General features: G+C 39.6%; 1 protein-coding gene across 17 annotated transcripts in view; it reads right to left on the minus strand.

Moving 5' to 3' along the window:
• The window catches only part of TTLL5 (tubulin tyrosine ligase like 5), a 268339-nt gene that overhangs the window by 77543 nt on the left and 174861 nt on the right, over positions 1-15935 (minus strand). For all 17 annotated transcript variants that reach the window (XR_005988409.1, XR_005988410.1, XM_041758913.1 and 14 more), the window contains one exon: positions 5762-5957. Coding sequence is in view for 15 of the 17 variants with exons in the window: in XM_041758913.1 (XP_041614847.1) it covers positions 5762-5957 (196 nt within the window). In the remaining 2 variants the exon portion in view is untranslated. The remainder of the gene's footprint in view (positions 1-5761; positions 5958-15935) is intronic.

Genomic DNA, 15935 nt, shown 5'->3' on the forward strand with positions numbered 1-15935 from the left:
AGTCCAGAAGTTTGAATAGCCTGTCCCAGTCATGGGCTGGACAGAAGCAAGAAGATTATCTGACTCTAAAGCCTGTCCAGAGGGCCTATTTCCCGAACAGCTAAATGTAGTTTTGCATATGTCATTTCACATATTTTCAATGTACCTTTATTAGGTAAGAAGAAAAGAGATGGCTTGGCAAAATCTACTAAATCAAATGGTTCTAGGAAAATCAATCACCACCATCATCATCATCCAGAAACTAAGTGTTGTATAAGTTCCCGATAAAAGTCAGAAGGGAAAACAAAATGGAACAAAAAACCCCAACAAACAAAATGAATCGGCAGTAAGTTATGACAGGCCATCATGTTCTAGGAATTTAAGCACACATGGACAAGCTCTTCCTCCTGAATATCCCCAGTCCAATCTTCCTCCTGGATACTGTTAGAAGCATGTAGAGAGGCCTCCCCCTGCACAGTCAGCCTGTTTGCTTGCTCTCCTTGTGCCATGCTGAGGAGCTAGCATGTTATTGCTGGCTGCCTGGAAAAGCCCGGGTGCCTGCTGAATTTCTCTCTTTCCCTTCCCCCACAAAACAAACACACAGCAGCTGAAGGCTTGGAGAAACAGTATTCACTCCAGTAGGGGGGCAGAATTTTTCTAGACACATGCAATGGACTTTTAGGAGCAGTATAACAAGACTTGGCTGGGCTTATTATGGGAATCCTTTCCACACCTGTGAGGTTGTGCATGGACACTCATACCATTAGCAAAAAGCTCATTACATATGGCACTCAAGATGTACTAGCTTACTGAAAGACCCCTTGGTGTGAACCCAGAGCTGCCCACCCCCCCACCCCCACACACACACACTTGTTATAGGAACATTCATTTCTGTTTGCCCTTACTGAATCTAGGTCAGTCTGGCAAAGGGAGCATGGTGGAAAGGGGGAAGTAAAGGACAAGATGGAGTGGAAGGATGAAAGGAGTTCAGGATGTACAGTTTTCTCCTATGAGTTACCTTGAGTTACCTCACTATGTTCAAAATTAAGTCTACTAAAAATTGAATGGCTCTGGATAGGGAATGGAACCAGTGAAAAATTAAGATGTACTTAAAATCCCCCCTTTCTCCCTTCTATTGTTAAAAGACATTTCAGCAGTTCTGCCCTGGCCATCAAAATGTCCTTAATTTTTCTGCTTTTTGGTCTTTTTTCAGTCTGGATGAGGCAGAGAAGAGAGTGGGAGGGAAGGAAAGGGGGGCTGGGAGCAGAAGTTTAACAAAGGATCACTTTAACAGAAACTACTGAGTAATCGCTCTGTCCTGAGCCAAGAATAACATCAGCTCAATGTCGGCAATTAGAATCAGGTCAGTTGGGCCTCACAGCCAGTGCGGCCCTCCTCACAGCCCCCCAGCACGGAGGGCTACTCATGCTGATGTCACCAGCAGTCACTGCTGCCCAAGAAAGTCCCCCGACTCAGCTGAAAGAAAGTTTTTTATCCTTCTCCTTCAGGGGCGGAAAGCCAGAATGAGAAGGAAGTGGGAAGCAATGAGTGTAAACTAGAGAGAAGACACACATTGGGATAGAGGAAGACATAACAGATTCATTTTACCACCCCTAGCCTATCAGGATTCTATGATTTCTTCGCCCACCCTGAAATGCATGTTAAATGAATTAGTATATGTAAAGCACCTGAAACCATGCTTGGGCCACAGTGCTTATTGAGTGTTGGCTATTATTATTAAAAATGAAGAGGGAGGAATCTGTCCCGTTACTTATCTCTTGTCCACCATAAAACTTGAATCCTGGGAGCAGTGACTGCTGAGCAGAATGTACCCTGATAAGAAAAACGCGAACGAAGGTTTTCGAGTTTGGAAAACTTATTTATAAGGAGACTGTGGTAGATGGAGTGAACAAGATGGAAACAAAGTTCCTATAAAACAATGACTGCCTGAAATTTTATAAGGGCAACGCTAAATTTTAACATATTCAGTCTCCCTGCCAAAGGACAGAAAACAAATAACTGAAGAGGAGATGTTTCTAATCTTTCTCTCTAGCTCACTGGTTCTCAAAGTGTGGACCCCCAAAGAGCAGCATTGGCATCACCTGGGGAAGTTGTTAGAAATGGAAATAATTGAACCCCATTCCCAAACTTACATAGTCAGAAATGGGATGGTGTTTTAATGGGCCCTCCAAGTGGTTCTGTTGCTTATAATCAGGGGTCTGCAAACTAGGGCTTGTAAGACAAATCCAGCCTGCCACTCGTTTTTAATAAAGTTTCACTGGAAAATAGCCACACTCATTCACTTACATATTGTCTATGGCTGTTTCCATTTTACCATGGCAAAGCTGAGTAGTGGCCACAGAGAGTCTATGGCCTTAAGTGTAAAGCCTTAAGTGTTTACTATCTGGCCATTAAAAAAAAAAAAAAAAGTTTACTGATCTCTGCTTTGACTTAGAATGATTTCTTCTTTAAAAATGCTGGTTTTGGGGATTCCTGGGTGGCTCAGGGGTTTAGCGCCTGCCTTCGGCCCAGGGTGTGATCCTGGAGTCCCGGAATCGAGTCCCACATCGGGCTCCCGGCATGGAGCCTGCTTCTCCCTCTGCCTGTGTCTCTGCCTCTCTCTCTCTCTCTGTGTCTCTCATGAATAAATAAAATCTTTAAAAATAAATAAATAAAACTGCTGGTTTTACTCATCAGTGTATAAAAACGCATGGTTTCCATTTCATCTTACTTGGTTTATCATGCTACCAAATGGACTGGATTCACGCCTATTTCCTTATATACCTCAGTGATCCTACCAATGGCACTGGGCAACTTACTCTCCGATGCCTATGTTACAGTACCAGTCTTTTGTTGAGGTGGATTCAGTACATAGCACTTTCTAAATTTATGAGTGCGATGCTAGATAGAGATGAAGATCAAACCTTACTCTGCATGAATGGTTAGAGATATCCATTTCCAAACATACTCTGAATCAGAGTTTGCCTTCTTGAAATTAATACCTTCAGTAAGCTGACTACTTAAGTGCAGAAAAGGACAGAGAAATTCCTCTGCATGTAATGCAAGAAAAGTTGCATGATCTTTCCCAGATATATTTTTAGGGAATCACTAGGAAAGGCACAGTCCATGGACATAATCAACAATGTGTTATGATACAGTGCAATATAAATAAAGCTCCCTTTAATGGCCTGTTTCATGGGTATCTCTTATGGATGAATGCTAAGTAAATTAGATTTCAATTCTACCCTCAAACAATTAACCAAAATGCTAATTATATCAATGGCTATGTATACTTTAGAAAAATGAATACAAAGCATAAAGAATTTATCAGAGAAACCATCTCTATCTATTAACCCAAAGGCAGAAACACAGGACATACTGAGTACACAAAGCAGGCTTCCATCAACAATGTGGTGATAATTATAATGGTCAAGTCTAGCAAGCCATAAGCTAGACTTGAAAAAGAGACTTCAAATCTAGGGAATATTTAATAACTTATTTGCTATTTTCTTAGTTACAAATTCTTCAAGCTACAAATGTAGTTTCTTTAGCTCTCCCCACAGTCCCAGAACTTTACACTGACTCATTTTTACCTAAATCAACCATGGATTAAAAGAAGAGGAGGAAGAAATAAATGATGTTATAAACATATATAAAATTATGATGAATGATTTTCTGTTCCCTCTCCAGGAGACACGAGATAACTCCCTTCTTGGGAGTTCTGACTCCTCCCTAAGACAGATATTCTGACAGATTCTAAAAAACATGTTTTCCATATACTTCATAGTTTAGTGAACTAAACCAGTGTAATCCTCACTGGAAAAAAAAATCTACACAAGAATAGCAGTACTCTGAAATTTCAAAGGAATGTGAGTCGCTGGAAGCTAATCAAAAGAGTAAGGAGGGCTTTTAAATGAAGCAGTTTCTAAAAGGGAAAATCAGTAAAATGGTCTCTCCTTCCCCCAAACTTCAATGCCCTATAATCACCAACCCTTCCTCCCCCTCAAAAATCATTGCCATTTCAAGGTATGGAAGCATTAAAAGGGCTTAATGGTCTACATTTGTTAGATCATCGATTATACTCACATAAGGGAAATAAGGCTATTTTTGAGACCTCTCCTGCCCAGGATCTGATGAAGCTGGCATTCTCAAGAATTCTGAATGATGAGGAGTTTAGAAGTTCACAAGTTTTAAGAAATTTACACAGATTTTAAAAAGAACTAAAGTACACATTTATATCTAAAATTGTGAAAATGTAAACTGCCTATCCCTAAGACTTTATAAATGAGGAAATTTCTACATGATAGAGGGCAGTGTGGTGATCAAATTAAGATGCTACATTCCATGTTTTCCAGGTAAGAATTTTGGATTTTCCTCGAGTAGAAATGACTTACAGGAACTACTTCACAACTACCTATACTTACAATTTCTCAATTACATTGAGTTAATATATAGAGAGTATGCCAGCATAGAAAAGGATGAGCCAGCAATGAATGAAATTGAAATAATGTCTGGATCTGAACAACAGTTAAAAAGATTAAGTAGAGAGAGAGAGAATAATGATAATTGATTTATTTAGAGGGGGGGAAACCTTTGGGAAACACTGCTTTAGCCTTTGAGTGAATATTAACTTTGTACAAACTAATGCACAATATGTACTACATTTTTATAGGAGTAAATAACAAGAGATCAGACTGATATATTTCTTCATGTAACCAAATACAAGGGAAGCTCACAGAATCAGTACTGATTTAGGCCAAAAGAACATGTAGAACACAATAACGGATTCTAACGATTACCCTGAAATCATCAAGAAAAAGTTAACTCTATATGGCCTGATTTTTTTTTGTGTGTGAAGTCATCCTTTCTCTGTAATGTGGGCCACACTGACACACTAGTACAATTCACTTACACAGCTCCCTCACACATATGCTCAGGAGTTTCTGTCATTGTAGAGATGGTGAATAGGAAATCAGCGTTTCATTAGAGTGTAAATGCCACAACAGTGAGGATTTTTTTTTTAAGATTTTATTTATTTATTCATGAGAGATACACAGAGAGAGAGAGAGAGAGAGAGGTAGAGACACAGGCAGAGGGAGAAGCAGGCTCCATGCAGGGAGCCCGACACAAGACTCGATCCTGGGACCCTAGGATCACGCCCTAGGCCAAAGGCAGGCGCTAAACTGCTAAGCCGCTCAGGGATCCCAGACAGTGAGGATTTTTGTGTATACTGTCCCATTTTCATGTACATTGTTTTGTATACTATCAAACCAGAGGACCAGAAACCAAACTTGTGACCATTTCCTATGAAAAGAACTTGAAACATTATTTACGTCTCAAGTCTCAACAGGTCATGAAGGATTAATATGTGCTTATGTACACCAAGTATGTAAAGATAAGGAAGTAGTACATTTAGGAAAAAAGTCGCTTCAAATGCTAGCTTTTAGGTATTTGGAAATTCGACTTTCTGGGAGCTTACTGAACTACCATCAATGCAGCAGAAAGGGGGAAATGCCACAACAGAGATTTCTGTAGAGAAACATTCAAATTAAAGAAAATGTCAAAACTGGTTCAGCATTACATCCCAGCAAAGCTAACATCATGGCTTCAGAACATGACTTCCCTTAGAGTAGATTCTCTATGAACCATCCAAGCCATGGTGGTGTTGGTAAACTTCTGGGAAACTATTCCTACCCTTCCCATTGACCTTCTTCCCCACCCCCGCACACTACCCCTGTAGAAGAAAGAGACTAAGCATATGGAAAAGCCTTATCTGAATTACCTGGTGCCGGGCTCGACTCTGGTCCAGAAGCTGCCGGGACTGAAGTTTCTGTTGTTCAAGCTGCTGCAGAGCAAAATGGAGTTGGTAACTGCCTGCAGTGGGGTGATACTTGTGCTGAGGGACCACCCCTGTAGCCTTGTTATACGCATTGTTCTCTACCTCTCCCTCCCAAGCAAAGCCACCTGTTTGAAGGCTCCTGAAAAGAAAAGAAAGCAGATTTCTTAGAGAGGTTGTGTGAACGACCTAAAGGAAAAAAGAGAAATATCACAGGTATTTTTTCCTTTATAGAGCTAAATACAGTTTGGAATTACAAATCTCTTTGTATGATAAGTGATCTGATTTATCACACTGAACTGCAGCTCCATGAAGTTGTACAAAGACAGGGTCTGCTCTGCTCTCCATTCTATTTGGAGCACTTATCCTGAGGCCTGGCACATGGTCAGTGTACAAGTATCTGGTGAAGGCTGAATAATTAAAATTGTAATTTCAGTCCTCTGTGAGTGCCACAAGGAATTCTGAGAGGAGCCAGGGAGCTTCAGATGCAGGATGGCATGTTAAATTTAAGGTAGGAAGGGACGCACAATCATCTTCTCTAACATCAGCTTCAAAAGTATCGGGGTGAATTATACAGAATTCATAGTTTTTTTTAACCACCTATTAGTGAGCTCATGTGTCCATCATGGGATAAAATAATTGGTCTAGGAAGATCCTTTTCTCATTTTTCTAAATTTACCTCAATAGAGTCCCCGGCCAAGCTGATGTTTAGCCTGTACATCTGAGGAAGGTGAAGGGCTGGTGGCCTTTGGGACTGTTCAAACCCACGCTTTGCTTTGTTAAATACTCCTGACTCCTCGTTGCCCAGGTACTAAAATGTTAGAGTCTGGTGACCACATCTGTGTATATTTCAGGTGAAATGCTCACAACTACAGGCCTACACTTGTCCTCTCGGTCTGTTTCTTCCAAGTAGAAAAGTCCCCATTTATACCACTCCATACCTATTAGGATGGCAAGTATTAAAAACAAAACAAAACAAATGCTGGCCAGCATGAGGAAACATTGGAACTCTCATGCATTGCTGTTGGGAATGTGAAATGGTATAGCTCCTGTGGAAAACATTCTGGTAGTTCCTCACAAAGCTAAACACAGAATTACTATGTGATCCAGGGATTCCAACCTCCCACCCTCCAGGTATATACCCCAAAGAATTGAAAGCAGGGCCTCAGATACTTGTACATCAATGTTCACAACAGCATTATTCCCAATAGCCAAAAGGTGAAAACATCGGCAGGTGAATGATAAACAAAATGTGGTCTATAGATATAATGACATATTAGCCTTAAAAAGGAAAGAAATTCTGACATGCTTCAACATGGATGAACCCTGGGGACATCATACTAAGTGAAAGAAATCTATCACAAAAGGACCAATACTGCATGATTTCACTTAGATGAGTTCCCTAGAAGAGTCAATATAATAGAGACAGAAAATAGAATGGTAGTTGCTGGGGATGAGGAGATAGGAAAATTGGGAGTTACTGTTTAATTAGGGCACTGAGTTTTACTTTGGGATGACGAGTAAGTCCTGGAATGGATGATGGTGACGGTTGCACAAATTGTGAATGTACTATATGCCACTGAATTATACACTAAGAAATGGTAAATTTTAGGTTATAAATAATTCCCCAGTTTTTTTTTTAAAGATCCCCATTAATTTAGAATCTTCTTATCTGGCAGCCCTTTTTTCTCATCTGGCAGCCCTTTTTTCTCATATTTGGTTCTCTTCTGGACCTTCTTCAACTACTCTGTGGTGGTTTTTTGTTTTCCTTTTTGAAGTACAGTGACCAGAAAATTGTATACAGAAGAAATGGGGAGAAACAGAAAGAATCTCATAGTGAACAGTCTTACCCTAAACCTGATTAACAAGGCTTGAAAAAGGGAACAGTGCCTAATTGAAGAGAAATATTCATAGTGATTTAAATCATCCTGCTGTTTTATTTCCTCTACAAATTTCCTTTGACGTGAGGGGTCATTTCAATGGCAAAGACGCAGCAACACTGGAGTAAGGTTATGCAGACCTTCCTGAGGCCTGACCTACAGGTCACCTTGTTATTTATAGCCTGATTCCTAATGACCCCAACAGAGCCCTGGGAGGAGCAAAGTAGAACGCCTGCTGAGTCCAGAAGCCCAGGCTCCTCTCTCGTCTGTGTTCTCCCCCATAGCTTCATCACTTCAGGGGTCTGCTTTGGTTCCTCAGCCTCTCTCCAAATACCTCATCAGGGGTTAGGTCTGGGTATTGTATTCTGAAGTCCATGGATGAAAGGTTTTCTACTTACATAATCTCACCTCTGATAGGCTACATCCCTTGCTCATCTCCTCCGACAGTTTGGCTCACACAATTCAGTTGCACAATTACATACTTCCGGCTAATCTTCAGAGAACCGTATCAAAAGGCTCAGAGCTTGCTAATGAATTTTTCTGAGTAGGACACTTGATCTTCAGTGACCCTCAGCGTGCATGCTGTTACACAGTTAAGAAGACACGTTCTTTCCTGAGGGGCTTCCAGAGGTATAGAGAAATGTGGCAACCAATGACTGAATAGAAATAAGTGCCTAAATATGCAAATAAAATGTTCACATTATTCCACAAAGTGAAGTGTTGAATGAGAGTCAAACAGGAGTTGAGGAAAGAGAAAAGCTTAATGAAGAGAAGGTGCAAGAAACAACTGAGCTGGTCGGGGAACTGCATCGGCTCTGAGTGGAAGGAGGGATGGTGGAGAAAAGCATCCAGGTATAAATGAAGAGAAGGGTGGAGGCAGGAGTGGGCTGATCCAATGAACAAATGAACACAAGGAAAGAGACAGATGAAACAAGCAGGAACAGCCTGGCTTGAATAACCATGAGACTTCCATATCAGTTAGGGCAAATAACAGAATTTGGAATGAAACCATTACTTATGATAACTGCACTGAAAGTCAGAAAATCCATCAATTGTGATTCTACTTCCATTTATGGCTTGCTGGTTATAGAAGTTTCTAGCCACAAGTAGCAATCTAGACTCAGAAATTAGATATATTTTTTAAAGATTTTATTTATTTGAGAGAGAGCAAGTGCAAGCAAGAGAGAGGGACAGAGGCAGAAGCAGACTCCCTGCTGAGACTCGTCAGGGAGCCTGACGAGGGGCTAGATCCCAGGACCCTGGGATCATGACCTGAGCTGAAGGCAGATGCCCAACTGACTGAGCCACCCAAGTTCCCCAGGAATTATATATTAAAGGATTTTTGTAACTCTGTTATAACTGTTATGTCAGAATTCATCTTATTCACAGGCTAAACTGGTTTTATTTTCTAGAAGCTGCTTTCATAACAGATATTCCTAGGAGGCATTTACTTTTCAAGCCTTCTTGTTGTGCATCAGAAATAAGAGGAATGAGGCCCTCTAATGTGGAGACAACCAGGGACAGATTCTCAGGTGTATGTCCACGAAGCAGGGCTCTGTGAGTGGAAGGAGTAGAACAGCGGGTCACAGAAAGCCACAGAAGAGGCCACGGAGAAGAGGTTTGCTCATCTAACTGCACACACGGTGAACAGACCACAACATCATAAACTATGACAGTAAAGGCTGCTTTTACTCTCATCAGTAATCTAAGCCCAGTCTCCAAATCACAAAAGAAAGTTTTTTCAAGCAAGTAGAAACTTTTAGCAGAGGCAGAAATTTTTATAGGGCACCTCTGGATGGGGACAGGAGTGCTCAGATGTGTCAGGCAACATGGTGAGTGCCGCAGGAAACTTTGCTTTGGGTGATCTGAGTGATGGTGGTAGTCCTCAGGCCACGGTATCTCACAATTAAAGCATGAGCCTTGGGGGTTTGTAATATGTAAGTTCTACAATGACTGACTTAGAAGAAGTCAGGTGCATTCTCATTTGGACCTCACTGGAGTTTACATATCTCCATATTTCTTTCTGTGGCATCTAATAGTTACCATTTCTAGTCAAAATTCCATCCCATCTCCCTGAACCCCGATTCACTGCAGTCTACTAGTAATACATTTTCTACTCCCATCAAAACTTTAAGCTTTAATTATTCTCTCTAGTTTTTATATTATTCTTTGCTCAATATAAGATTAATATTGTATGTATTCCCTGCAAATAATTCCTAAGAGTTTTGTATTATTTCTAGAAGAGAGTAGAGAGAGCCAAGAAAGTTAGCTATGGAAATACTCAGAATGTCTACTATTTGACTCAAATTCAAAGATTCAAAGTGAACTATGTTGTATTTCACCTTTACCACATATGTAGCTAATGGGCACCAAATGGCAAATTCTTCTGAACATAACTTTCTCTCATTAGCCTGTTCATTTAGAACTTCATCTCACTTTCTTTTTTTTTTTAATTTTTATTTATTTATGATAGTCACACAGAGAGAGAGAGAGAGAGGCAGAGACATAGGCAGAGGGAGAAGCAGGCTCCATGCACCGGGAGCCCGACGTGGAATTCGATCCCGGGTCTCCAGGATCGCGCAGTGGGCCAAAGGCAGGCGCCAAACCGCTGCGCCACCCAGGGATCCCTCATCTCACTTTCTATATTACACTGTGGCATGGCACTATGGCATAGCATGGCAAATGTTTCTCTGTAACAGCCCTTCCTGTAGCACAGCCCCGAACTCTAGCCAATAAATATTTTCTCCTTTGCTTTACTATCTGTTCCAAGAAATAGGTGTTGGTTTTTATATACTGGAGGCACTGGTTTTCTTAATTTTTTAATTAATTAATTAATTTATTTTTTTGAGGCACTGGTTTTTATACAATGCGTTGGTTTTTAGCAAAGCAAATCTCATCAGGCAGTTGCACTCTCTATGAAGATATACTTCCAGATTTTGTGAGAATCATGTGACTTCACAAGAGTGTAGGGTAAGAATGAGGCACAGGAATGTAACAGTCATAGAGCAAGTGTGATCCCACAGTCCATTTCCCCAGCCTCCTTCACCCAATCCCAACAAGACTTGAGCTACCATGTGTAGGGAGGGTTAGGAGGAAGTGTGTGAGTATAGGTATTAAGGACAGCAGAGGCTATTCTTTGTCTATAAAAGACTTTGAGACTGAGAAGAAGCAGTCATAGCATCCAATTAAGTGCTGTAAGTGATGAAAATCTCACACATGACAGAAGGGCTCCTGCAAGCAAAATGAAGCAGTGCTGGCCATTATTAGGAAGCCCTGAGATCAGAAATGCATCATGCAGGGGTAGGGGGTTGTGGTGTGGAGACTTCTCTTGGCTTAAAGGGATGTTTCCATGACAAAGTTAGAGTGATTCTGCATGGAATGTTGTGTGTCCCATTCCCAATGCCTACCAGGACCACTGGAATCAGGCCACATTCCCAAAGGCCACACAGGGAAGAAAAGAATAAAACAGGGTCTGCTCCTCTGGGGCCTTCATTACACTAACTTCTCTGTGCTTCAACTATTCTCATCTGTGAAACGGGGCTACAACCATAAGCTATTCCAAGAGCTGTGGGGGTTAAAGGGCTAACAGGAGTGAAAGTATTGGCACACAGGAAAGGCTCCAACAGTCTATCACCACCACAAATATTACTATTATTACTACTCTTCCCCCTACCAAATGATTCCATTTCACTGCTGCCCTACAGTCCTTTGAGGTAATATACAGAAACACAAACTCAGTCATTCACCATCAGAGAACTCTGTGTTACCAAGTTAGCACAATCCAGCCGTCAGCACAGTATTAGTTGTGAAGTCACAGTATGCAGCTCCAATTTACTAAAAAGAAAAGCTCTGCAGAACAGTATCTCCAAAGTGTTATTATAATTGTGTTGCATGCTATATGCGGAGGACTAGGACAGGTTATCTGGAATAGGATAAATTTGCCTCCTCTTCAATCCAATAAACAGTGGAGGCGGTAGAGGGACATACATCCATCTTTTTTATACATTCGGTTTTCTGCTCAAATCTACTTCCTGATCTTCCATCAGAACTGATCATTCTTGCCTTCTTCTAGCCTTTACTGGTGGTCTAAAGAAAGGACTGTTTATACTCTTTCCTGTCCTAACATCCTCCCCAAGGTCTTTCAGCCTGGACTCCATCCATATAAATGTAGTGGCTTCCTTTTTTCTGTTCTGGAGGGGGCTCCACACAGAGTCAGAGTGAACTGCACAGATCTCTGGGATTTTCCTTCAAAACTCCTAAACTCAGAGGGGAGTCCTACTCTCTACTCTCAGAAATAATGAACTAGAACCTTCTTGGTTTTAATGTCACTCCCTCATTCTCCATCCTGGATTATTACCTCTCCTGTAGTTAAATCAGAGGCAAAGCCCAAAAAATATTTAAAAGCATCTTTTGGGACTTCTGCTTTTGAGCAAGCTGGAGAAAATTTTAAGAGACCATCATTCCTACCTTAACACAAAGAACAAGTTGAATAAACTGCTAAATCATACTTATTTCAAACCCAACAAAATGCTGAGGATATACAGAAACCTAAATGAATAAAATTCCAGGAAATGAAGCAGCCTTAAGCTTTCAGCCAAGATGGACCTCTGGGAGGAGGAGGTATCTGTCACAAATAAGGGTTAAGGTACAACCACCTCACTTTTGACAAACTCAACACCTGCATAGGGGATGGTATGATATATTAGATTCCTTGAAGCCCAGCCACAGAGTGAGTCTGCAGACACCCATCTATTCTTCACCAAGTGCATGGGGAGACTGAAGGCTGGGGACAGGGCAGGAGACTTACCCAAGTCCCTTACAGAAAAACTGTGTATATTACTCTTTGACTTTCACAGAAACTCAACAAGTGGTATTTTGTCATTAACAATAAACACCATGAGTTGTTTTCCTTTAAGTGCTAGGTTCACTGTTTATTTTTGAGAAAATGTCTGCCAAACATCTAAATCTGAATAACCAGAGTTCCTCTATCAGTTGTTTTTTCAAGTAAAAACATTTAATGAAAAAAGCAGGGTAGCCCCGGTGGTGTAGCGGTTTAGTGCCGCCTGCAGCCCGGGGTGTGATCCTGGAGACCCGGGATCAAGTCCCACATCAGGCTTCCTGTATGGAGCCTGTTTTCCCCTCTGCCTATGTCTCTGCCTCTCTCTCTCTCTCTGTGTCTCTCATGAATAAATAAATTTAAAAATCTTAAAAAAAAAAAAAAGAAAAAAGCAGCTAGTTTGGACTCTAACTCAGTCACCCAAGAGCTTTTGCTTGAGATGACAATCACACAGTATGCAGAAACACTCTACGCGTACATCCTATTTTGTCAGACAGAACATTAAAAAGATATGTAATTCAGAGTTGAGATTTCATAATTATTACTGTTTAACACAGATTTCTTAAGTAGCTCTGGCATTTCTCTTGTAACTACAAATGTTCTGGTGGTAAAGATTACTACTATAGTTTGGTGCAATGGCCTTAATTTGTGCTAAGGCATGAGGAATTTTATAAAAACACCATTGTTTTTGTACCATGTGCAAATGTCAACATAGTGAAAAAAGGCAAAAAATGTCTTAGTGCTACTATAAAAACTGTTTTGACCCTACTGGCTTCCTAAGAGGGTCTTGAGAATGAACACCCACCCTGCAACCTCAGATCCATGAACAGAACTTTGTGAACCATAAACCTGTAGCGATGGAGTCTGGGGACAGGAGGGAAGAGAGCACATTGGAAGAGGACTCTGCAGATACCAAAAAAGCTGACATCTAAGATGAAAAGCAGATATCCTTGCATAGTTCAGAAAACTGGCCACACGATTTTAAAGCATAAAAGGGTGCTCCCAACCTGCTCTCAAAACATCTGAGGCCAGAGGTGAACTGGAATCTCACTAAGGTTGCAACAAAGTCCAGAGTCAGTTTATTATCAATTAGATCAGCTCAACCACTTCTCTTCCTGCCCCTCTTCCTCACATTTGCAGCCTGAGAAAAGGATAAGCATGTCTTTTTTGGGGGGTGGGAGGGCAAATAATATTGACTTAAGACTCTGATTTTACAAAGTCTTTTACGAAGCATACAATCAATAATTATAAAAGTCATGCAGAAGCAAGAAAATGTGACTCATAAGAGAAAATAGTCAAGAGAAGGGCACTGAGAGATGGCTCAGATATTGGACTTAGCAGACATGGACTTCAAAATAACCATGATAAATATTTAAAAGGGTCTAGTGTAAAAGGTAGGCAACATGTATAAACAACTGGGGAATTTCAATAGAGAGATGAAATTTATTTTTAAAAAGGACCAGACAAGAATTCTAGAAATGAAAAATATAAAATCAGAAATGAAGAATTCATTCAAAATGCTAATGGCAGACTGAACATAATAGAGGAGAGTATGTAACATATATAAAATTTGAATCTCAGAAGGAGAAGAGAGAGAATGGAGAAGAAGGAATCTTTCAAGAGACAAAGGCTAAGAATTTCCAAAGCTGTTAGAAGACATTAACCTACAAACCTAAGTAGATCAGCAAATCCCAAGCAGTGGAAGTACAAAGAAATCTACACCCGGGCACATCACAGTCAAATTGCTGAAAACTTAAAGAAAAAAATCTTAAAAGCAGCGAGAGTGGTGGGGTGCTGGTTGGCAACGGTAGAAACATTATCTACCAGTGAATAACAATGCAAATAGTTGGGTTGTTTACTTATCATTAGAAAACAAAGACCAGAAAACAAAGGATAGATATATTAAGGTGCTGGGGCAAAAACCATAAAAAAACCCAGCCAATATAGACTTAAACTTTTCAACAACACTCTCCACTCACTCAGTCTATTTGACAATTATGTAAAATTACCCAGTAATTTTAGAATAGTCATTTATTTCAAGTGCACGTGGAGCATTCACCAAGATAGTCCAAAAGCTGGGCCATAAAATAAGTCTCAGTAAAAATCAAAGGATCAAGATCCAGAGTATAATCTGACTAGAATGTTATTAAATTAAAAATCAATAATAATATGTCTAGAAAACCCCAAAATATTTGGAAATTAAATATTACACTTCTAAATAATCTATGAGTCAAGGAAGAAATTGTAAGGCAAATTTAAAAGTGTATCCAACTGAATGGTAATGAAAACAATCAAACAAAATAGAAGAGTACTTAAACAGAAATTTATAATATTAAATGTCTATATTAGAAAAAATGTATAAAATTAACAATCAAGCTTCTACTTTAAGAAGTTAGAAAAATACGAGCAAGTTAAACACACAAGAAGTAGAATAAAAAAACAGAGTAATAATAAAATAAGTGAATAAAGTAATTAAACAAGGATGCCACTAGACTGAGGTAGCTCTAAGCCTTGGCAGCCTATATAAACAAATCAAAACCTAAGCCAGCATAAAGGCACTGTAATATGAGAAAATGATATTTAAGAACGACCAATCATAAACAGCCTACTAGGCTTTCCCAAATAAGGCAACTGCTTAAGCTGTAGTCAGTCAAGTAATTTCCTTGCTTTACTTAAGAGGTCTGCTCTACTTAAAAAAAAAAAAAAAAATTAAAAAAAAAAAAAAAAAGGAAAGAAAGCCTTGCCCATAGTGCCTGCTGGTAGATTACTCCTAGCCATTTTCAGTTTGTGTGTCCAAAAAAATCAATATTTGCTCCAATGAACCCTTCCAAATCTCAATGTACCTCAATTTATTTTTTAACATGATGGAATAGAAAATAGGCAAACAGAGAATATCAATAAAATCAAAGGTGGCTATTTGAAAAGATTTTAAAGGTTGGTAAGTTCCAAGCAAGCTGATAGTAAAGAAAAAAAAAAAGGACATAAATTATTAATATCAAGAATGAAAAAGAACATCATAGAGTATATAGATATCAGAAGTATAACATAATACTATGAATAACTCTATGCCAAATATTCAACAACTTAGATAAAATGAAGAAATCCTTGGAAATACAAATTATTAAAAGTGACACAATGAGAGTCTCTCTATGTAAATATGAATATAAGGAAATTTACCTTGTAATCAAAAACTTTCTTACAAAGAAACCTTTAAGCCCAGATGGTTTCAATGAATTCTATCAAACATTTAAAGAAGAAATAATTCCAATCAGAAAGAAAGAAGGGAAAATTTCCCAACTCATTTTATGATGTTTACATAAAACATGACAAAGACATTACTAGAAAATTACAGACCAATATGCCCCCTGAACAAAAGGCGTTAGCAAATAAAATCAATCCATTT

This window comes from Vulpes lagopus, chromosome 6 (genome assembly GCF_018345385.1).
Source record: "Vulpes lagopus strain Blue_001 chromosome 6, ASM1834538v1, whole genome shotgun sequence".
Classification (NCBI taxonomy): Eukaryota; Metazoa; Chordata; class Mammalia; order Carnivora; family Canidae; genus Vulpes; species Vulpes lagopus.